The 25,268-nt window shown below is 41.4% G+C and overlaps 1 protein-coding gene and 1 pseudogene across 3 annotated transcripts in view; both read left to right on the top strand.

Moving 5' to 3' along the window:
- Nucleotides 1-25,268, top strand: part of LOC126470186 (calcium uptake protein 3, mitochondrial-like) — a 657,418-nt gene that overhangs the window by 595,823 nt on the left and 36,327 nt on the right. For all 3 annotated transcript variants that reach the window (XM_050097843.1, XM_050097845.1, XM_050097844.1), the window contains exons 4-5: nucleotides 22,870-22,917; nucleotides 24,150-24,232. In XM_050097843.1, coding sequence (XP_049953800.1) covers nucleotides 22,870-22,917; nucleotides 24,150-24,232 — 131 coding nt within the window. The remainder of the gene's footprint in view (nucleotides 1-22,869; nucleotides 22,918-24,149; nucleotides 24,233-25,268) is intronic.
- Nucleotides 9,460-9,577, top strand: LOC126471747 (5S ribosomal RNA; annotated as a pseudogene).

The raw sequence follows: 25,268 nt of genomic DNA, 5'->3' as shown, positions 1-25,268 counted from the left end.
TCTTAAATGCATCGTTTCTGTTTCTGTACTAGAATAAATGATGAAGCAATTTCTGGCGCATGGCAAGTGTCTCATCTGACTCCTCCTCAGAAAGGAAACGAGTCCGCTCCCTAGCGACACTTGCTTCGCTCTCGCCCTTCCGCCCCCTCCCCCCCCCCCCCCCCCCCACCAATCACTGTACTGGCCATTACGGAGTTACTGTTTTGTTGTACTTTCAGTTAGTTCGATTATCTGTATCTAGTCCATTTCAGGAATTAAATATGAGTCGGAGAAGAAATTTTCATAAGATATTTAGTGCGTTTTACTGAGGGTAAGCGTGTAGCGGATAGACTTTGTGAAAGTCATGATGATCGTACTTTAGTTTCATAATGTGGCTTTCATCACATCGTGTCAGATATTAACGATAATATCTGAAAAAAAGTAATTACTGGTAAGGTACGTAATCAGTATTAGAATCTTAAAAAATAGGATGATAATTACAATGAACTTTTAAAAATAGTTTCGTGACTGAGACACAGTCAAACCATTTTGATTTCAAACCACTCAGAAAATTTCACTTTATCCTTCAGAGAGTACTAATTACCCCAGGTTGGGAATCACTGGTGTAATGAGAATAGGGGTTGCTTAATTCATGCACCTGGATTTCACTATTGTAGTGTCAGGTGTGTAATAACTGTCAAAGTAGTGAAATATAAATGCATTTTATGGCAAATCGTGTAAAGTGTGACTCGATTATCCGGGCCTCAGTTATACGGATTCGCGATCGTCCGGATTGTCTACCACAAGCAGATATCTGTGTACTGTCTAGTCCGTGCGCTACCCGCCCGCGCCCTGCGCCGCGAACGAACAGCAGGAGATGTAAGAAGATGAAACAGAAGGAAACATAGATGCAGAAAATTGTGCAGGACCATCTTATGCGGAAGTATTTCAAGCCCTGGAAACACCTTTCAAATGGTTCGTTAAACAGCCAGTGTTATACCGTGCGTTTACTATAATTAACACGAATTTGTGATGTAGCAGCAATGAAGAGAAAAAAATGTTTACGTCGAAAGACAGTTATCAAATATTTCAAACAAAATTAATCTACAGTGACAGCCCTACGTGACTTTTGTTAGATATATCATGATTAAGGTTGTAGTAGCTTAGTAATTTTAAGAAAATATGTACGTATGTATGAGAACGTGTCTCTAAACTCTTAACACTCATTGATTTTTGTTAATTTTAATAAATTTAATTTGTTTTCTCGTTCTGAATGAACATGTAACATTATGTTTTAACCCTGAAAGATAACCGTCCGTAGACGACGTAGGTTGTTTTTCTTGAGTCAGTAACACAAAAATCGCTTTACTCGATAAACTCGATTATTCGAATGACTTACGAAAACAATCAGTCCGGTTAGTAGAGTCTCCACTGTACATCGTTTGCGGGTGTCTAAAAGTACTGAGACGTTTGTTAAAGTCGTTTGGCTCTAGAGGCATCAGCCGAGTAGGAATCAAAGAAGTAGGATGATTCATTTGTCCAGCATTATGTGACAATCGATCTGCTTTACAACTGACTTGGAGCTGTAAAAGAGCGATGTGTATCATGAAAGTACGTAAATTTCGTTGATGTCGCATATTAACGTGTTTGAAGTCCTATGACAAAACAGTACACACGGGAAACTTTCCATGTAGAGATGCGCAAAGTGTAACTGTAATCGCGTGATAAAGTACTGAAAGATCATACAGTAGTAAATATTACATTTATCGGAGTGAGGAAAGCGATCTCCATCTACATACACGTACATATTCCGCAAGCTATCGTAAGGTGCGTGGCGTAGGGTACCCTCTACCACTACTAGTCATTTCCTTTCCTGTTCCACTCGCAAATAGAGCGAGGGAAAAACTGGTGTCTGTATGCCTCCGTATGATGTCTAATTTTTCGTATCTTATCTTCATTATCCTTACGCGAAATGTATGTTGACAGCAGTAGAATGTTTCTGTAGTCAGCTTCAGATGCAAATTCTCCAATTTTTTCCATAGTGTTTGAAAAGAACTTCGCCTTCCCTCCAAGTTTTCCCAGTTGAATTCCCAAAGCATCTCCGTAATACTTGCGTGTTGTTCGAACCTACTGGTAACAAATGTAGCAGCCCGCCTCTGAATTGCCTCGATGCATTTGTTAAATCCGGTCTGGTAGGGATCCCAAACACTCGAGCAGTACCCAAGAATAGGTCTAACTAGCGTCCTGTATGCTCCGTTGCAGATGAACCACACTTTCCCAAAATTCTCGCACTAAACCAAAGTCGACCATTCGCCTTCCCTAACACAGTCCTCACATATCCATTCCATTTAATATCGCTTTGCAACGTTACGCCCAGATATTCAAACGAAGTGGCTATGTCAAGCAGGATACTACTAACGCTGTATCCGAACTTTGCGGGTTTGTTTTTCCTACTCATCCGCATTAACTTGCATTTTTCTACATTTAGAGCTAGTTGCCATTCATTACAAAAACTAGTAATTTTGTCTAAAGGACCTTGTTTCCTCCTATAGTCACTCAACGTCGATACCTGCCCGTACACCACAGCATCGTCATCAGGCAACCGCAGATTGCTGCTCATTCTGTTTGCCATATCAATTATGTATATAGAAAATAATAACGGTCTTATCACACTTTCCTGGGGCACTCCTGACGATAGCCTTGTCTCTGATGAACACTCGCCGTCGTACCTTCGTTAACAATCTGCAGTAAGGCACCGTGCCCAATGCTTTTGAGAAATCTATAATTATAGGATCTGCATGTTGGCCTTCATCAATAGTGCGTAGTATATCATGTGAGAAAAGGGCAAGTTCAGTTTCTAAAACCACATTGATTCATGGACAAAAAATTTTCGGTCTCCAGGAAATTTATTATATTCGAACTGAGAATATGTTCGAGATTCTGCAGTAAAGTGATGTTAAGAGTATGTAATTTTCGGGTTCGTTCTTTTACCCTTCTTATATACAGAAGTTACCTGAGCTTTCTTCCAGCCACTTGGGACCACGCGACCGACCAAAGCAACGAAGATGACGTGGTTGAAGGAAAATACGCGCCGCAGCAGTTGAACCCTAAGAATGTGTTACATCGGAGTTTGTGAGGGGAACTAGCAGACAAACGGACGCTGCACCTGTGCGGCCCAGACGCTAAGAAAAAGAGATTCAGATTCCTACGGTAGATACAATTATCTCGCTGCGCCCGCTAAACGGCAGTTACTTAAATTTATATCCACAAGCTGACACGTTCATCACGTCCATAAAACTTAGTAGCAACATAAAAAGGTATGTGAAACACATGTGGAGGGTTGTCAGTTGAAAGATGGAGACCGTATGACAACAGAAAAAGCTGTTGTATGCCCAGGAACCAGAGCTCATAGACCAGGTCTCTCTTCCAAAAATCATCAGGCGCGTTTTCTCTGGTGTTTCAGCAAACGGTTGCAATTTCGTTTTTGCAATGTGTGGATGGAGTCAGCCCAAGAGTTATTAGTCAACGGAAGGCATAGGTTTATTTTTTATTAGAGTTAACATGTTTTTAAAGTAGATTAATATGTGCGTATTCGATAGAGCGGTTCCAGTTTATTCTAGTGAGATATTTGATTTAAAGATGCGTATTAACAGGGACAGAAAAACACGAACAACAAGCAGTACTCTAGCAGCGATTGAGTGCCTCTGCTGCATGGCGGTAGTGAGTGAACAAGACAGAGTTTCCAGAGCCAACAACTGAAACGGGGCAACTTGACATTGATGACATGGTGAAGAAATGTTTACCAATATGACAGTTGCTAGGAGACAATGTTAAAACTAATATCGCACTAGACTAATTAGGAATCGATGTACCGAATGAGTGCATAAAATTCCACTTAAAAGAAACACGTTGTTTATAACGAGAAACGAATTGACGTCTTCCGTTGACACTGAATTTTGATTGATACACGATATGAGCAGTATTTGTTTGTGCTGACTCCGCCTACACATTTCAAAAACTAAATTGGAAAAATCTGCCGAAACATCCAAGAAAATGTGCCTGACATTTGTTAACAGTGACATCCGACACGTGTATAAACTACTGAAAAGGAGCGCACACGGCCCTCTTGAGCTTCGTGTATTGTTTTCTTCGGAAATACCTCTCTCTCTCTCTCTCCTTCTCCCTCTCCCTCTCCCTCCCCCTCTCCCTCCCCCTCTCCCCCTCTCCCCCCCTCTCTCCGTGTGTATGTGTGTGTGTGTGTGTGTGTGTGTGTGTGTGTGTACTCTTTTGACCAGAGAAAATCGCTACGAACAACCACCTGCAATCTCACCACGGTCCAATGTAGGGCGCTGTCTCTCCAGTTGTAAATGGGACAGTAGGATCGTAAGGGTTCTGTACCCTGTTCAGTTTGTCAACATTTCTCGAAGTGTCAATTCAAATTTAAAACTTGTGAGTTGTCGCTTTATGGCAAGGTGGTTTTTCAGTATGTGGAGCTGTCCGCCAAATTTGCATACACAACAGTGACGCCATTCGAACATCCACCGCCATCGTGAGGAACAAAGCATGTAAGATTTGCCTTCTAATGGTCACCTGCAGTCAACAATACCAGCTGATGGCCGCTTCCTACAAATTATTGCTCTTAGGTAACCCAAGTAAAATGCCACACAACAGTGCGCGCTGGCTTTTTGAAAGCAATTGGGAGGGCAATGCCGACCCAACGATCAGTTTGGCTTCAAGGCACCCATTACGGATAACAGTACAAACGTACTAGCACCACAACGGACGAAGAATGTAGACAAAGAATACCTGGACCAATGGCCTTGGATACTCTTCACCGACGAGCGCAGAATTTGACACATGACGATCGTCGTAGAGTACTGTAGAGTGTGTTATCTACCAGTGCAAATCTCAGACGTGAAGTCCCAGGAGTTCAGCAGGGAAGTCTGGTCACTCATGTTTCGGGCCGGTATTATGTACGGATGTCAGACGCCTCACATCGGTATCTTGCGTGATTTGAGGGCTGTGCAGTATCGGAACAGAATCCTGCCACCTGTTACATAGCCCTACAACCAACATTTTGGCGGTGAGTTCGTCTTTCAAGACGAAGACACTGAAGACCATCCTCGTGAAGACAAAGATGTGTCCTTCCGAAGAAACTGCCTTTATGTCATTTATTGTTTTATTATTTCACAGTTATTCCGTATATCACTCGATAAGATCCATAACATAAAACATGGGTGGTTGCTGTATGTTCAGCGGCCAATATCATGGATAAATTACCAAACACAGCACCAGATAATCGATCAGGAATATACATCTTAATTGAGATTAATATCCAAAGTAGTACATCGACTAAATGGGATGGTTCAAATGGCTCTGAGCACTATGGGACTTAACATCTGAGGTCATCAGTCCCCTAGAACTTAGAACTACTTAAACCTAACTAACCTAAGGACATCACACACATCCATGCCCGAGGCAGGATTCGAACCTGCGACCGTAGCAGACGCACGGTTCCGGACTGAAGCGCCTAGAACCGCTTGGCCACCGCGGCCGGCTAAATGGAATGCCGATTCAATATACAGTACTCTAGCAGCGATTGAGTGCCTCTGCTGCCGTGAACACATGAATACGCTTTGTTTAAAAAATCCTAAACAAATTTACCTTTGCTTTGCATATTGCTGAAGATGGATATCAAGTGATATGCAGAGCAGGCGAGGCGTAAAGCTTTGTGTCGTGCAGTCATTAAGGGTACACGAGTGGGCCTTCAGCTCCGAAAGCCCATATCGATGATGTGTCGTTGAATGGTTCGCACGCTGACACTTGCTGATAGCCCAGCATTGAAATCTGCAGCAATTTGCGGAAGGGTTGCACTTCTGTCATGTTGAACGATTCTCTTCAGTCGTCGTTGGTTCCGTTCTTCCAGGATCTTTTTCCGGCCGCAGCGATTTCGGAGATTCGATGTTTTACCGAATTCCTCATATTCACGGTACACACGTGAAATGGTCGTACGGAAAAATCCTCACTTCACCGCTACCTCGGAGATGCTGTGTCCCATCGCTCGTGCGCCAACTATAACACCACGTTCAAACTCACTTAAATCTTGATAACCTGCCACTGTAGCAGCAGTAACCGATCTAAGAACTGCGCCAGACCTTTGTTGTCTTATATAGGCGTTGCCGACCGCAGTGCCGTATTATGCCTGTTTATTATATCTGTATTTGAATACGCATGCCTATATCAGATTCTTTGGCGCTTTAGACTATTTGAACTCAAATTGGACGCCATTATTCTTGCGAAAACAGTACTGAGTACTGATTTGCATAGCCAACATACATTTCGCGTAAGATGAGAGATATTAGGACTTGTACAGAGGCATATACACGGTTCAGTCACATTAATGTGACCACCGGCAGTGTTAGATCTCAACTTGCAATAACATCTCGCAGACGAAGCTGGCAGCATGTGGAAGGTGTATTAAGCGTGTCGGGAGGACGCGGATAACAGTACAGTCGTTATCGTGATGCGAAAACGGAGCGATTTATCTGACGTCGTGAGTGGAAGTATTTCCGAAACGGCTAGGTTTGTAAACTGTTCATGTGTCGACGTGGTTAAAGTATACCTTGTACCTTGCATGGCAAAACGAGGCTATCCAAAACCGGCACTCAGGCAAGTGTGGTGCACCACGGGCCTTAGATGACTCGGGTGAGCGATGGCTGCGAAGATGTGTGCTGGTGAATAGATGTGCAACTGTAGAGCATCTGACTGTCCAGATGAACCAAGGGACTACCAAGAGTGTCTCCTAGACCGTCCAGCGAACGTTGCTGCGTATGGGCTTCAGCAGCAGGCGCCTGTTTCACGCACCCGTGCTGACGGCTGTTCATCGGCGACGAAGTCTGGAATTTGCATGCCAGTACCACAACTGGACGTCCACTGGACGGCGACAGGTGACCACCTTAGAAGAATGACGTTTCATGCTCTATCGGACAGTTGCGCATTAGCGTGTACGACCCTGCAACAATCGTCGGAAGGATCCGGACCAGTGTAGTGAGCATTGTGGAAGGGGTAATGTTTTCATGGCATTCTCTGGGTGATCTCCTCATTCTGGAAGACACAGTGGATCAACACAAGTATGTATCAATCCTTGGGAATAATGTCAACCCCTACGTGCAGTTTGCTTATTCCTCTACGCTTCGGCTTCTACCAGCAGGACAGTGACATGTCACCGAGCGAGGTGGCGCAGTGGTTAGCACACTGAACTCGCATTCGGGAGGACGACGGTTCAATCCCGCGTCTGGCCATCCTGATTTAGGTTTTCCGTGACTTCCCTAAATCACTCCAGGCAAATGCTGGGATGGTTCCTTTGAAAGGGGACGGCCGACTTCCTTCCCCATCCTTTCCTAATCCGCTAAGATCGATGACCTCGCTATTTGGTCTCTTCCCCCAAACAACACAACACAACCCAACAGTGACATGTCACACAACTCGCAGTGTACGTGCGCAGTTCGAAGACCACCAGCATGGGTTTACTCCACTCAGCTAAGTACCAAAATGCCCGGATTTAAACCCAACCTAGGAACTGTGGGACCAACTCGATCGGACTGTTCACGCTATAGATCCACAACCTAGAAACCTTGCCACTGGAGTTAGCGTGGCTCCACATCTCTGTCGGTACTTCCAGAACCTCATTGACACTCTTCCTGCATGTCCGCACTGCAAAAGGTGGTTAGCCAGGCTTTTGACAGGTGGTCAAATTGATGTCACTGGACCGTGTAAATAGTCGCTTTCTTCCCCACGATCTATTATTGGGAGTGGCGCAAGGTACCATACCCACCCAGCACCACCTATCAGTAGAACCTGTCCGTGTCCTCCATGCTCGCGATTCTGAGGTTCCCGCTGGAGGTCAGACGTAATTGTGCATCTGCACTGAAGTTGGATTCGTTGCCCATCAAGGCGAATCAGTTATATGAATGCGTGGTGTCTGCTCTTTCAGACATCTCCTAAAGAACAGACACCACGCGGAATCCGCAGCCGTGATACATTATATGTAAAATCCCAATGTAGGTGACGCCAATAGCTCTTTTCCTTTCCTTTCTCCCGCCTCCACCTTCAATTTACATATATGATGATACAGCCACCGTATAAACACAGACATTGTAACCGTCAATGACGTACCCGTGCCTCATTGGGCTAAAATGACGATACACTCTCTCTCTCTCTCTCTCTCTCTCTCTCTCTCTCTCCCTCTCTCTATCTCTCTCTCTCATATATATATATATATATATATATATATATATATATATATATATATATATATATGTGTGTGTGTGTGTGTGTGTGTGTGTGTGTGTGTGTGTGTGTGTGTGTGTGTGTGTGTGTGTGTGTGTGCGCGCGCGAGAGAGAGAGAGAGAGAGAGAGAGAGAGAGAGAGAGAGAGAGAGAGAGAGAATCACGGAATGTGCGAGCGTAAAGATTGTGAATGGCTGTGACAAACAACTGAAACCAGCCCGGATTTGCAAAATGCTAATCAATTCCGTAACTATCTCTTGTAGCATTATAGCAGCGCCTAAGACACAAATCGAAAATATCACGAAATAACCAGTCATGTTACCCGATTTTTATCTGTAGTTATGATCACGTGATTGACTTAAAATACATACACGGTGCTTTGCACGGCTAGAGATATAACTGCGCGCATTAGTCTCTAATCTTGCAAATCAGTCTGCACCCCGTCCTTAAATTTCTCGAACTTCGCTCTCCCAACGGATTTTTCTTCCATCATACGCTGAGACTTAAGAGATCCTTCCCAACTCCTCTTGAGAACAATAATTCCTCTTATGATTGGTAAGTGGTTGTTTGTTGCCCATCCTTTACCAAAGCACCTGAAAATACGAGTAAATTCCTGAAACTGTGTATACAAGTGATAAATAATGTTATCGATTAGATCGACCCAGACAGGTAAACATCGGGCGAGGCATTTCTTACGGTTTTATGTAAATACTGTTGTGTATATCAGACAGGTAATTTGTAATGACAGATGCTTATAATCTTGCCCATCTTCACATTCCTTGTGCTTTAACTAGGGTGTAATAAAATAGTCTTACATCTTGTGGTAACATGAAAGGGGTTCCCTTATTACTGCAGGAACGTTGCAACATTTTGGTAAAAAGTGCAATGCAGATAATTTCGTCACAAAAAGATATAGGATACGAAATACATTTTATGTTTAAAAAATAATAAATGTGATGTGGAGAATGCGAGTATTGTTATCCCCTTGTACGCTAAACAGACGAAAGAGCTAGTGAGGACATTATCTGTCTCTCGCCCACATATGGTAGGTACAGCAGGGAACAGGACGTAACGACCGATCACGAGACGTACGAATCACAGCTGAGAATACAGTCTGTATTATCTTTAATAACATATACCCAGGAGTATTTTCAGCCAACGGCCTAGTAACATATACCCAGGAGTATTTTCGGCCAACGGCCTTACCGCAGTGGTAACGCCGATTTCCGTCAGATCACCGAAGTTAAGCGCTGTCGGGCTGGACTAGCACTTGGATGGGTGACCATCCGGTCTGCCGAGCGCTGTTGCCAATCAAGGTGCACTCAGCCCTTGTGGAGGCTAACTAAGGAGATACTTGATTGAGGAGTAGCGGCTCCGGTCTCGTAAACTGAAATACGGCCGGGAGAGCGGTATGCTGGCTACATGCCCCTCCATATACGCATCCAGTGAAGCCTATGGGGTGAGGATGACACGGCGGCCGGTCGATACCGTTGGGCCTTCCAAGACCTGTTTCGGACGGAGTTTAGTTTTTATGAGTATTTCCAGAAGTGTAGTGTTATTGAAATTCCACATACTCGAAAGCTTTAATAAGTAATAGTCTAAGTCTGTTGAACAGGTGTCCCTCAAGTCTGCCATCTGAACAGCCTTTTCCAGACGCCAACATCTGGTTGTCATCCTTTTTGACTTACGTAAAGAATACGACACGACCTGGCGACATCATATCCTTGCCACATTGTATGAGTGGGGTCTCCGGGGCCCGCTCCCGATTTTTATCCAAAACTTCCCGTCACTCCGTACTTTCCGTGTCCAAGTCGTACAGCTCCTCCAGTACTGGTGTTGCTGAATGGCGCCTACAGGGAGCCATCCACAAGGTGCAGTCATGGGCTCTGACCTACAGCATCCAGTTTACAGCTGCAAAGTCGTGTGTTATGTATGCACTTCTGTCTGCATCGTACCGTTCATCCGCAACCCGAACTTTACCTTAATGACGATCCATTCACTGCAGTGGAGGCACATAGATTCTTAAGACTGGTTTCCGACGTTCGATTGACGGTTTCCTCACCTTCGTAAGCTTAAGCGGAAGTGCTGGCAGCACCTTAATGCCCTCCTCTGCTTGAGCAACACCAACTGGGGTGCAGATCGCTCTACGCTGCTGCTGCTCTACAGAGCCCTTGTTCAATCCCGCCTTCACTGTGGGAGCGTGGTTTTTGTTTCGGCGGCGTCCTCAGCGTTGTGTTTGCTCGACCCAGTGCACCACTGTGGCGTTCGCCAAGTGACGGGAGCTTTTAGAACGAGTCCGGTGACCAGTGTCCTGGTGGGGGCCGGAGTCCCTCCATTCAAGGTCAGGCGTGCACAACTGCTCGCCAGTTACGTTGCACACGTTCATAGTTCTCCTGCACATCCGAATTACCGTTTCCTTTTCTCAACCACAGCGGTTCATCTCCCGCATCAGCGGCCCAGGTCAGGCCTTACGATTGTGGTTCGCGTCCGGGCCCTTCTGTCTGAACTGGAGTCCTTCCCTTTACCACCTCTCCTCGAGGTCCATTCATGTACACCTCCATGGTGTACACCTAGGCCGCAGATTCTTCTGGACCTTTCGCGTGACCCTAAGGACTCCGTTAACCTTGTGACTATCTGCTATCATTTCCTCTCGATTCTCGACGTGTACCAGGCCACGAAGTCGTTTACACCGACGGCTCGATGGCTGATGGTCACGCAGGCTTTGCGTATGTTCATGGAGGACATATTGAACAGCACTCCTTGCCAGATCGCTGAAGTGTTTTCACTGCAGAGCTGACGGCCATATCTCGTGCTCTGGAGCACATCCGCTCATGCCCTGGCGAGTCATTTCTCCTGTGTACTGACTGTTTGAGCAGCCATCCTTTGGTAGCGTCCATTCAGGAGTCCATCTATGCCCTGGAAGGGTCCAGTCGTTCAGTGGTGTTTGTGTGGACCCCAGGACACGTCCGAATCCCAGGCAACGAGCTTTCCAACAGGCTGGCATCTCCGAAACTGACCTGCGTTCTGTCTTACACTGCAGGGTATTTCGGCTTTTTTTTTAAGACAGAATGGCATAACCTCAGTACGCACAGCAAACTACGTTCCATTAAGAAGACTACGAATGTGTGGAAGTCTTCCATGTGGTCCTCTCGCAGGGAATCAGTTGTCCTCTGCCGGCTCCGCATTGGCCATATGTGGCTAATGCATGGTTACCTCCTCCGTCGCGAGGACCCACCTCGGTGTCGCTGTGGTTCACAAATGACGGTCGCTCACCTCTTGCTGGAGTGCCCACTTTTAGCCGGTCTGTGGCGGACTTTTAACTTTCCCAGTACCCTATCTTCGCTGTTTGGCGACAATGCCTCAACAGCAGCTTTAGTTGTACGTTTTATTCGTGAGAGTGGGTTTTATCATTTGATCTAAGTTTTAGCGCTTGTCCTCCGTCCCTCTGTGTCTTCCACCCTAGTGCTTTTAGGGTGGAGGTTTTAATATATTTCAGAGTGGCTGGCTTCTCCTTTTTATTCTCATGGTCAGCCAACCATGGTAATCTGATCTCTTGTTTTGATCTCTTATACATGTTTCTTGCGCCTCTCTGTGATTTTCTTGTCTGATTTTGTCCATTTTAGTGTTTGTTGCCCTTCTGTCATTCTTGTGGTTTTCTCCTTTCTTCCAGCTGTGTTTGGCATGTCTCGATTATTTTACTCCCACCCTTGTGGAATTATTTTAATCAGAACGAGGGACCGATGACCTAGCAGTTTGGTCCCTCCCCCCGTCTTTTAAACCAACCAGCTGCAGAGTAATTATATGTAGTTTGATTTCTTACCCCAGGTATCTGGTTGTCTTCATTCCGCGTGGAAGATATGTGCTGTGTATCTTGTTTGGAATTTGTCAGCTTGTGTGGTTTCAACATGATGGGCACACTTTGCACTCGTTGTTCGAAACCACATTGATTTACAGTTTGGACAACAAGGGACTGGTCGCGGTGGTCCTGTTCCGTGGCCAGCTCTTTCACCAGACGTGACCCCAGTGGATTACTACTTATGATGGAATGTGAGGAGCCCAATATAGGAGATTCCTATCGAGACATGCATCTGGTTGATAGGATTTTTGCAGAGGCAGAAGTACTAGACCAAGCTCTTGAGATTCTTGAGCGTGTGAGACAATTAATTGTGCGTCTCTGTACACTCTGTCGTAGTCCACATGTTGAGCAGTACGTTTTAGGGAACCGTTCTAAATTTGTTGCCTATTGTACTGTACGCTGACAGGACAGATTGGACACGCTGTGGTAAATGTGCGTGTTTCGTCTGGGGATTGTTGCATTATCATGTGTTTCGTGTAGTACGTTTTGATGATCGTATATTAAAGAAATTTTCATTGTTGCGAAATTACGTTCACGGAAAAAGGGTAATTGGCGTATAATTCTATAACGAGCCACCAGAAATCATGGGTACCTTACACCAAAATATTTAGATAATTTCCCTGAACAACCTCTGAACGGGGCAGAACGATTGGTCTCTGGGAGGCGGGTCTGTCGGTCCGTGACACTGTGGCCAGTACAGAGCATGCTGCTTAACAGTGAGACGTATGTGGAACCTGTGAAGAGTAGAGGGCTGTACACAGCTCCGCACATAGGCACGATGTGAACACGGCGCGAGATGACCGCCATCTTATCTGCTTAGACGTAACTGACAAAATAGCTTCGTCCACAGTGCTGACGCAACGTTGGAGCACTGCAACGAGTGTCGATATGTCTGCGTCGACAGTTCGACAACGTCTTCTGCGAGCTGGACTGGTGCCACGCATGCCATTGCGTCTGCCTCCATTGACCAGAAACCACCATCGCCGCAGACTGCAATGGACATGCGAATGTCTTGCGTGCTGAGTGGCAAAACGCTTCTACATGTCCTACAGTGATGGGCGTATACGTGTCCGACCCCGCCATGGTGAACGCAGTCGGACAGACTGTATTGTTTAGCACCGAGCAAGGTAGCACAGTGATGAGCACACTAAACTCGCATTCGGGAGGACGACGGTTCAAACCCGCATCCGTCCATCATGCATGTGGCGAGGAATGTGCAAGCCTTCTTCGAAGAATGACGGGTATCACTGATCCCCCGGCCATCTCGTTCACGTGACATGTCGCCCATCGAATATATCCGGGATACAGTCGGTCAGCAGCTTGTTCGTTCGGGCTCTCCTGCGGCTGCAGTTGATGTTTTGTAGACGCGCCTACAAACTGCGTGGCAGAGTATTCCCTAGCAGCATATTCAGGTGATCTTTGATTCCGTGGCTCGATGTCTAGCGGCACTGATTACAGCGTGTGGTGGCGCTACTCAGTACAGTCACAGTGCATGTACGGCTCTGTAATGCTAATCATTTGTGTAGTGTCATGTCCCTAGTCGGTAGAATACATTTCATTGTGATCACATCTCTGGATTTTGGTGTTCCACTTTTTCCTAACAGTAGTGTAATTTGGGCCAACTCAATTAAGGCACAAGGAAATGTTAAGCCCAAAACCAAGTCATCAGTGCTATAACAGCCTTTGGAAGTTACAGCGTTTCTGTAGGTGGTATGCTCTTGCCTTCTTCTGATTTGTGCAGTAATTTAACCATTTATGAGAGGGAGACTGCTACAGTTACTAACAGTAGTGTAGCACGACGTTTTTCACGTTTACAAATCACTGTCAGAGGTGAAAGAATCAGCATTCAGCATATAGAGTCTTGTAATCGAACGAGGGATTGAACCTGAACATTTGCATTAGTCGTCTGACACCCTTTTAGCTGCTCAGATGAGAGACATACTTGGTCAAGTGTTTCATGTAGATCTCTCTCCAACAAGCTTAGTATTCTTATACTAACCAACCTCGCTATACATTAACTCTCTAAATAAGGAGATTAGTGATTGACAATACGAACTTCCTTTTAAAAGGAACAGCAGCATCTGTTAATTGGCTACTGGTCATGCTATTCCTCTTTATGTTATAAGCAAATTCTGAAGCATGTTTCAAAAATCTTTGCAGATCAATTGAGCATACATTTTCAGTAGGATTCCTCAAGGATTTAGGGCTGCATTACAAATCACAGAATTTAAATCCAAGTTGAAGCTTTTCTCCAGAAAAACACCTTCTGTTTCCTCCAGGACATACTAAACTCCACTTAATTACATTATGGGAACATAATTTCAGGAAACGAAAAGGGATTTCGAAAATATTAAAATGAATTGAAAAGGAGGGCAAAAATGTTAATGCAAAAAGCATTCAGGTTTGTTTATCCTCATTACTCGCGGCATTTCGTCGATTCCCATAAGAGTTCAAGCGTAGTGTGCATCCACACTGAAGTGATTAGATTAGTTAGATTAGATTAGTACTTGTTCCATAGATCATGAATACGACACTTCGTAATGATGTGGAACGTGTCAGGTTAATGAAAGGCATCTATACAAGATATTACATTAGACAAAATATTACATGACACTCAATATGTTTTTTTAATTTTTTTTTGTGGAGGTTGGGAAATTACCCACTTACTATATCCAAAAATTCATCTAATGAGTAGAAGGAGTTGCCATTAAGAAATTCTTTTAATTTACTTTTAAATGCTATATGGCTATCTGTCAGACTTTTGATGCTATTAGGTAAGTGACCAAAGACTTTTGTGGCAGCATAATTTACCCCCTTCTGAGCCAAAGTTAGATTTAACCTTGAGTAGTGAAGATCATCCTTTCTCCTAGTGTTGTACCCATGTACACTGCTATTACTTTTTAATTCGTTCGGATTGTTAATAACAAATTTCATAAGTGAATGTATATATTGTGAGGCTACAGTGAAGATTTCTAGCTCTTTAAATAAGTGTCTGCAGGATAGCTCCAGCAATTATTCTGATTACACGCTTTTGTGCAATGAACACTCTTTTACTCAATGATGAGTTACCCCAGAATATGATGCCATACGAAAGCAGAGAATCAAAATAGGCGTGGTAAGCTAATTTACTCAGATGTATATCGCCAAAATTTGCAATGACCCGAATAGCATAAGTAGCTGAACTCAAACGTTTCAGCAGATCCTCAGTGTGTTTTTTCCAGTTCAACCCCTCATCAATGCATACACCTAGAAATTTTGAATATTCTACCTTAGCTACTGATTTCTGATCGAAGTCTATATTTATTAATGGGGTCATTCCATTTACTGTGTGGAACTGTATATACTGTGTTTTGTCAAAGTTTAATGAGAGCCCATTTGCAGAGAACCACTTAATGATTTTCTGAAAAACATCGTTTACAATTTCACCAGTTAATTCTTGTCTGTCGGGTGTGATAGCTATACTTGTATCATCGTCAAAAAGTACCAGCTTTGCATCTTCGTGAATATAGAATGGCAAGTCATTAATATATATTAAGAACAGCAGAGGACCCAAGACCAAACCTTGCGGCACCCCATTCTTGATTGTTCCCCAGTTTTAGAAATCAGCAGTTTTTTGCATATTATGTGAACTGTTTATTTCAACTTTCTGCACTCTTCCAGTTAGGTATGATTTAAACCATTTGAGCACTGTCCCATTCATACTGCAGTACTTGAGCTTATCTAGAAGTATTCCATGATTTACACAATCAAAAGCCTTTGATAGAGCACAAAAAATCCCAACGGGTGACTTCCGGTTACTCAGAGCATTTAATATTTCATTAGTGAAAGTATATGTAGCATTTTCCGTTGAAAAACCCTTCTGGAAACCAAACTGACATTTTGTTAAAACTTTATTCTTACAAAGGTGTGAAACTACTCTACAATACATTACTTTATCAAGAATTTTGGATAAGTCAGTCAGAAGAGAGATTGGGTGGTAGTTGTTGACATCAGACGTATCCCCTTTTTTATGCAATGGTATAACAATGGCATACTTCAGTCTATCTGGGAAAATACCCTGCTTCAGAGAGCTATTACATATGTGGCTAAGAATCCCACTTCTTTCTTGGGAACAAGCTTTTATTATCCTACTGGAAATGCCACCAATTCCATGTGAGGTTTTATTCTTGAGAGAGTTTATTATCTTCCTAATTTCAGATGGAGAGTTGGGTGGCATTTCAATTCTATCAAATGGTGTGGGTAAGGCTTTTTCCATTAACTGCTTTGCTTCTTCTAATGAACATTTAGATCCTATGTTCTCTACAATATTTAAAAAATGATTATTCAAAATGTTTTTGACTTCCGGCTTGTTGTTTATCAAGTTTCCATTCACTTTGATGGTGATGCCATCATCCTGTACTCTTGGTTGTCCTGTCTCCCTTGTAATAATATTCCAAATTAATCTCAGACATGATGCACATGCTTCTGGACTTTTTAATAACCTTTCTTAATGTAGCACAGTAGTTTTTATAATATTTGGCTGTTTCTGGGTCATTACTCTTTCTTGTTGTTAAATACAGTTCCCTTTTGTGGTTACAAGATATTTTTATTCCTTTAGTAAGCCAAGGTTTTTTGCACAGTTTCTTATAATTAGATTTAACCACTTTCCTGGGGAAACAGTTTTCAAATTCTCTTACAAGTGTATCATGAAATAAGTTATATTTTAAATTAGCATCGGGTTCCTTGTACACCTCATCCCAGTCTAACTGCTGAAGATTTTCTCTGAAATTTCTAATTGTTGAGTCATTAATTGAACACACAACTTTGGACGGTAGTTTTGAATTACTGAATGGAGCTGTGTCATATACTGTAACTAGCTGAGCATCATGATCAGAAAGCCCATTCTCAACAGGACAAGAATTTATGTTTTTAAACCTATCGTGGTCTATAAAAGTGTTATCTATCAATGTGCTGCTGTCCTTTACTACCCGAGAAGGAAAATTAATGACAGATGTCAAATTGAAAGAATGGAGCAAGACTTCCCGGTCATTCTTCCTATTACACTCTTTCAGTGAGTCAACATTGAAGTACCTACAAATAATAATTTGCTTTCCCCTATCTGACAGATAGCGCAACAAGGCATCCAAGTTTTCCAGGAATAAATGGAAATCTCCTGAAGGGGACCTATATACTGTTACTATTATAAAAGGGCCCTCCTTCAGTTTAAGTTGGCAGGCACATGCTTCTATATGTTGCTCTAGACAAAACTTTTTTGCATCTAAGCTTTCTACACAGTGATAACTTTTGACATATGTGGCAACTCCTCCTCCCACCTTATTCTCTCTACTCATATGTGCAGCTAGTTTATAACCACTGATATTTACCTTTTCCATATCAGACACAATGTGATGCTCAGACAGGCATAGTATATCTATTACATTATTAGATTCAATGTCATCTAAACAAACCAGGAGCTCATCTACCTTATTCTTCAATCCCGGAATATTTTGGTGAAAAATGGTAACATTATTTTTTACTTTACTTTTGTTAGAATCTACTTTTTTCTTTAATCCACCAATATTTTGGTTAAATATGGTAACATTATTATTTACTTTCCTGTTGTGAGAATTTTGTGAGTTTTGGACCTCTTTTGCACCTGCCTGTCTGAACTTCTCATTGGACACTGATATTAGTCTAAAAAAGAGGTACATCCATGAGTACTAGTGTCCCCCCTTATGGATTTTGCTACCAACCCTGCCAGTGGTCATTAGTCATCCTCGCTTTAATTATATATGTGGTGTCTGTTCTTTCGGATGCGATCACTTCAGTGCGGATGCACACCGCACTCAAACCCCTATGGAAATCGTTGAAATGCCGCGAGTAATGAGGATAATGGGCAAGAGGCACTACGTCAGTAGTGAGTGGATAAGTTGACAATTTGGTCTGACGGAAGGAATGCTAGGGAAGTCTGTGTAATTGCGATTATCACTGTATCTCGATGGCACAGTGGTCAGTGTCATTGTCATCTTGCCGTATCCACAGAAGGTCTCCTTCATAGGGGATTTTGCAGTTTGGTGGACATCCCAAGCCAAACTGTATCCCACTGAGCGATTTCCATACAGTTCAAGATTCTGCATCACAAGGAGCAATCTTTCCATACATTTCAAATGGTTTGGAAATTTAGGTATCCATTACTTGGCTCTAGTTTTCACTACATCATTGCATTATATTAATCTCATCCATGGAATCCAACTGAGAGGGTACGGACCAAGGATTCGCTTCTGGGGCAGGGGTCTCGCCAATCCTCAAATATAAATCACCATTATCCCCACTTTTAAAGTGTCACTTATGAATCTGACTATAATAGTAATAAGAACAATGAAACATTTAATTACAAAAATATACAGAATGTTTTACTATAGTAATAATAATAATAATAATGTGTTTGTATCTGTGCTCAGGCCAGTATTTATGATCTATAGACATCTAGGCAGAACTTTGCTGTTATTACGTACTAATATGACAGATACCACTTTTTATTCCTGTACTTGTATTGTCTGCAAAAGAGAACAAAATTTCTTTTTACAGTGCTAGTGAAAGATCGTTTATGTGTATCAGAAACAGAGGACCTAAAACAGACCTCTGTTGTGCACCAAGTGTGATTGCTTCAAGTCTTTGGTGCCTATTGCTATTTGATTGACATACTGGTGGTACATTCAATTTATAGTCAGTGGATTAGATAGGAACTGTGAATCACATGTCTCAAATATTCTGTAATAAGATATTTTAACTTTCGCTTAAGTATAACGTGACTCCCACTATCAAGAGCCTTAGCCAACTCACAAAATATTCCCAATGATGATGATTTCTAATTAATTGATTCTCGTGTATCACATATCAAGGTCAATACACCACAGCTTGTTCAGCTGACAGTCCTTTTTTGAAATCCAAACTCTGTGCCTTTGAGTGTTTTCTGCACTGTTTATAAAGCCTTTTGTACATTTTATCTCCATTTTTGTAGAGTAGGATGACAAAGTCATGTTTATCTGTGAAAATACTAATATGAAAAGATTGCTTATATAATTACCTTGTTGTCTTATAAACTTCAGCTGAGCAACATGTGATTATTTTCCTACTGATTTAATCGTAATTGCTTGAGCAAGTATTTTAAGAGTTGGTAATGCTGGGGACATCTTTGGGAGATGTAGGATATAAAACTTTATTAAATTTGTTTTGGAATGTTTTTATTTGAAAACTTAGTCTATCTATTAGTGCTCAGATTTAAATTATCTTTTACTCTGCATTGCAGAAAATGTATTAAAAGAGTAATTTTGGGCTACATTATTTGGTCAAGACATTGTATACTCGAAAGCAATTTCCTCATTTCTTGTTTCATTTATTCTGTCTAATATTTTCTGTGCTCAGATAGTACTTACCTTATTACTGGAGGAACTTCTTTTTTTCTAAAAATAACATATGTTTTGATGGTCTGATCACTTTAAGCATGATTCTGTTGGTTATACAGGGTTTATGAGCATTTAGTATATCTTAAGTGATGGTACACTATGTATAAAACAGTTCCTGCAAATGATACCTACTGCTGTTTACAAGGTACTACCCATTCTCCCCAACTATTGAAACTATAAAACAGATACTGAATTCCTGTGGGTTAAAAATATCACCAGAGAAATTAGCTGTTGCCCATTTGCAAAGAAACAATTATAAACAGCATTTGTTGTTGGTTAATTTTCAAACTATAAAACGCTAATAAAATCCCAGGATCAATTTCTAAGAATCCATAAGTTGCAAGATTGTAGACATCCACTACAAAACACTGTTTAATCGTGAAATGGTGTGAACTGTAGCAGGGCAACTCAGAAATGTGTGAGACGACAATGTAAAACAGTTTAGTGTACTGTCACAAGTATATGTAGACAGAGGTCTTGGGTATAGTTCTCATTGAATGCTATGTGTATTTCACATATGGTGTGTCATGTAGAGAATCGGGATAGCTTAGATAGTACATAGGGATGACATCATACATGACTGGACCATGACAGTTAAACTTTCAATACTAGGTGATCTGGGAGATAGATGACACCCAAAGCATCATTTAATACCTGTAGAGTATGTTACAGGAGAGTGGAGACACTTGCCAATTTTGTATCAAGTTTCTGAAGACATCAAGTCATTAAACATAGCCTTCATTAGAGACTTCCTGGCATCCTGTGTTTCTCTTGTCTCTTGTCAGACTGTGTATAGTTGTCGTAGAGAGTTTACAATGTATGCTCAACAACTCTCCAAATGGGTTACTAAAACAGAGCAGAACATGGTCCAACCAATCTGGTGTCTCTCACACCATACTGATTAAGGTGGTAATACACTGGAGTTTCATTTGAGAGTACAGTGATTCAGATCCTTGTCTGACCATCTAGATTTAGGTTTTCCATTGTTACCTAAACTCCTTTATTTAAGGCTATTTGGTTTCTTTGAAAAGGAGTCAGACAATCATTTTTCCCCCATCCATCTCCAGGCCTAGCCTGTGACCCAACTCTGATTATTGCAGAAAGAGACTAATATGGAACTGCCAGTTTTCTCATCTGGAATGATACAATGTTAGGAGCATGTACACCATCGCACCTGTTTAAACGATAATGTAATGGCTCTGGCCCATAGGGATGGCATATCCTTATAATCCACACACTATTGTCACTTTTGCATAATTAGGTAAGTGCAACACCAGGTGGACCAGTAGCTACATCATGAGGACCTAATGAATCTAGAGTGGTTAGCTAACTCTCCAGACTTATATCTGATTAAACATGTGTGAGACAATGTAGGATGAAAGATTACAGGCTGGACACCGGCACCACACACGTGTAACGGTGGGAGGCATTATCCCAAGTTATGCTGAATGGTGTGTCCCACAGTGTAGAGAGATTCTATCCATCCTGTATTTCTTGAAAAGGTATTATGTTCTGCATTGACCTTCCTATATGCCACTGATAGAAGGCTATCATTGTACGTCAGTTGCTGCCTGTAACAGGTTATCCTGTACACTCTGTATCGTTATCACTGTGTCACATGTCACTATATTGCCGGAGATCATTTCTGATGTTCACATTTTTTATGGATCTAAAAGATCCCTTAACTTATAGATGCAAGTGTAATATGGTTTGCATTATGAATGAATGCTCAAAGTGCTACAAATTTAATTTGTTGGTGTGTCCAAACGTTTTTGGGAAAATGCCAGATCGTGAGCCTGATAAGTTTTCTTTCCACCCTTGTCCATCTCAGTTAATGGCTTACCTCTAGTAAGTTAAATAACACCAACAGAATGTTAAACTGAAACCTGCCTACCTTCTTCTTTCTTGCTTAAGAAGAAGAAGAAAAACTTTCACAATTTGTGTGAACAATATGATTTTCTTTTATGTATAGAAATTATTCTGTTGTTGCTAGTTAATAAATTTATGTGCACACAATAAAAGTCAAATGGGTTTCACTAAACTGATAATATATCAGTAATAATCTGGTTGTTGTTGTTGTTGTGGTCTTCAGTCCTGAGACTGGTTTGATGCAGCTCTCCATGCTACTCTATCCTTTGCAAGCTTCTTCATGTCCCAGTACGTACTGCAGCTTACATCCTTCTGAATCTGCTTAGTGTATTAATCTCTTGGTCTCCCTCTACGATTTTTACCCTCCACGCTGCCCTCCAATACTAAATTGGTGATCCCTTGATGCCTCAGAACATCTCCTACCAACCGATCCCTTCTTCTAGTCAAGTTGTTCCACAAACTCCTCTTCTCCCCAATTCTATTCAATACCTCCTCATTAGTTATGTGATCTACCCATCTAATCTTCAGCATTCTTCTGTAGCACCACATTTCGAAAGCTTCTATTCTCTTCTTGTCCAAACTATTTATCATCCATGTTTCACTTCCATACATGGCTACACTCCATACAAATACTTTCAGAAACGACTTCCTGACACTTAAATCTATACTCGATGTTAACAAATTTCTATTCTTCAGAAATGCTTTCCTTGCCATTGCCAGTCTACATTTTATATCCTCTTTACTTCGACCATCATCAGCTATTTTGCTCCCCAAATAGCATAACTCCTTTATTACTTTTAATGTCTCATTTCCTAATCTAATTCCCTCAGCATCACCCGAGTTAACTCGACTACATTCCATTATCCTCGTTTTGCTTTTGTTGATGTTCATCTTATATCCTCCTTTCAAGACACTGTCCATTCCGTTCAACTGCTCCTCCAAGTCCTTTGCTGTCTCTGACAGAATTACAATGTCATCGGCAAACCTCAAAGTTTTTATTTCTTCTCCATGGACTTTAATACCTACTCCAAATTTTTCTTTTCTTTTCTTTCCTTTACTGCTTGCTCAATATACAGATTGAATAACATCGGGGATAGGCTACAACCCTGTCTCACTCCCTTCCCAACCACTGCTTCCTTTTCATGTCCCTCAACTCTTATAACTGCCATCTGGTTTCTGTACAAATTGTAAATAGCCTTTCACTCCCAGTATCAATGATATAAAGTTACCTTAATGTTTAGGTGTATTGTACTACAGTTTTCTAAATTTGTGTTAAGTTTCCATATGTTTCCAAAACATTCGGTGAGAAAAGTTATTCTTTCTTGTTTAATTTAAGTATCTTTGGACATGATTGTTTAATCCGATGCTACTGCTAAAAGTATTTGAGACCCTTGAGTATTACTTGGAATAGTAATTTCTCTTTCTTTTTCAGGAATAATATCCTACACGGAGTATCTGTTTCTGCTGTCAATACTTACAAGTACGTAAATCTATGTTTACAGTTCAGTATTTTTTTCTGCACCACTTGTTTGTAGTTACTAATTCTTGAGTAGTGTAAATAAATTAGAAAAGAGCAGCTATCTCTATTTTTGGTTTCTAGGTGTTGATTTGCTGTCTCAAAGTGTTCACGTTGGATTTGTTTGTCATTTGTCTTATTTTTGTCCTAGAAGTTGGAGACATATTGTATTACCATCATTTATCTTTGTGTAAATAGCTAAAAATGTGGTAAATGACTGAGTTGATAGGTAGCAGTATGGTATTACAGTAGTCTATTGCACAGTGCTTATAATACAATCTTGTGGTGTGTTAGAAACCTGCTCTGTGATGTGATCTAACAATTAGAGATTACACAAATGAAATCCATAAATACAATCCAATTCTTGATTCCTAATTGACAAATCATTCAAGTCAGCCTTTTCCTGCTGTTGGTAATGTGTCTGTTTCCAGATAGTCAGAAGGCAATGATCCTTGCTTAAAAACTGCAGTTAAAAAGTAGAATATTGTCCACTCATGGAAGTTGAGATCATCATACTTCATCTGGGAGTCTTTATGTTGAAACCGCAAAGCAGTTGGGGTGGGTTGTGCTATGTATTTGGAATGCTATATCAAACAGAAGACTTCCTGGAACTACTGCATGAATTATCACTGCTGAGTTGTGGCCACATGAAAGTCTGATCACATCGAAGAACATGTTACTACCCACAACATTATGTACTATAATGGATGCTACACAATAAATCCCATCTGTGTTCCAGCTACTCCAACTTCTATGAATTGCACAGTAATGAACTGCCTGTCCAATCTCCAGAATTCTCCTGGCTCCATCCTCCATGAAGACTTGTTCTCATATTATGTCTGTCTCTGTTATCTCCCAGTTTCCTAATGACTGGTACTCCATCCCTTCCCCACAGATTTATACTTCTCTTTGTGCCTCATTTTAGTTATATTTACACTCTGTATATGTGGGGGGAGGGTGGTGAAGTGTGGGAAGAGATGAGGAGGGTGTAAGTTTAAAGAGTAACACAAATTATGCACTGGAAAATTACAGGGTCTGAAATTTCATAATTGATTCTGGCAGTTAGAGATTCATATATTTGATGTGAAGGAAGTGCACCTCTTAATTACTATAATTTGTCCTTTAAAAAGTTAAAGACAAATTTCCAAACATTGTTTATTGTTTTAGGAAGAGTATGAAAGATATTATTGTTTCAGAACCTCAAACTGGATTTCGTATTGCATTCAACATGTTTGATACTGATGGTAATGAGCGTGTTGATAAGACTGAATTTCTTGTGGTAAGTACATTGATTTCAAACTCCTATCATTTATAAGCTGCTCCTTGTTTACATTGTAATGCATAAATTTCTAGCCACATGATTTTGTGCTAAATATCTTTCAATTTTGGAACAATGGTTCTTTTCATAGGTGGAAGAGTACAAATTTTACATCATGTTTGAGTTGAATAGTGCTCCCCTCCCCCTCCAAATTTTCGTTACACAATTCAGGAGCATGTGAATTACGGATTATCACAACAGTGGATTTGCCATGCAGCTCCCAGAGATAAAATAATGTTGTACTGACCACCACATTCACCCAGTTTGAGTCCTTGTAATTTCTTCTTGTGGAATTTTGTAAAGACTGCTTGTGCCACCATTTGAAACAGTGCTAGCCAACCTACACGTATGGATCTCTGCAGCTATTGCAGCAATTGACAAAAACATCAAACAAAGCACTTGGGCAAGTTTCTCCAGCTATGTGCATACTGTGCAAAGCATGTTGTAAAATTTGAACATTTATAACGTGCTCAAAGTTTTTTTACATTCATTTCAATTTCTACCGTGACTATTTTTTTTTTCTGAAATGTTACAGTCAACAACAATAATTACATTTTGAAACTGAAAACATAATTTTCACTCACACTGTATTGTAGATTTTTAATAATAGTACTGCAACTGTATTGTATATTGTAAATACTTCCCACTGAATGAGTACTGTTTTCAGCAAAGTTACAGTCATTACGATTGTACAAAAATTGGACAAGTAGCTATAGTGGTTGAAAGTGTGTGATTGGGGAAGAACAATTATTGACATAATAAGTTTCAAGCTTTCAGAAATTTGTTAATTAAAATGAAGAAACTGGAGGGAAGGGGGGGGGGGGAGGCTCACAAGTTTTGGCACAGAAGCAGAATGAAAATGACACAATGTAATTAATTCCCAGAGCAGATAATATACTATACAAAGCAGCAAGTCCTATGTTCAAATACCGGTCTTATAAAGTGATGGAAGGCAAGGGGGATACACAAGTTGCATCAATTAACACAAGTAAGTAGA

This window comes from Schistocerca serialis, chromosome 3, assembly GCF_023864345.2.
Source record: "Schistocerca serialis cubense isolate TAMUIC-IGC-003099 chromosome 3, iqSchSeri2.2, whole genome shotgun sequence".
Classification (NCBI taxonomy): domain Eukaryota; kingdom Metazoa; phylum Arthropoda; class Insecta; order Orthoptera; family Acrididae; genus Schistocerca; species Schistocerca serialis.
The sequence above is the reverse complement of the archived record's forward strand: the minus strand, read 5'-3'. Positions and strand labels throughout refer to the sequence as shown.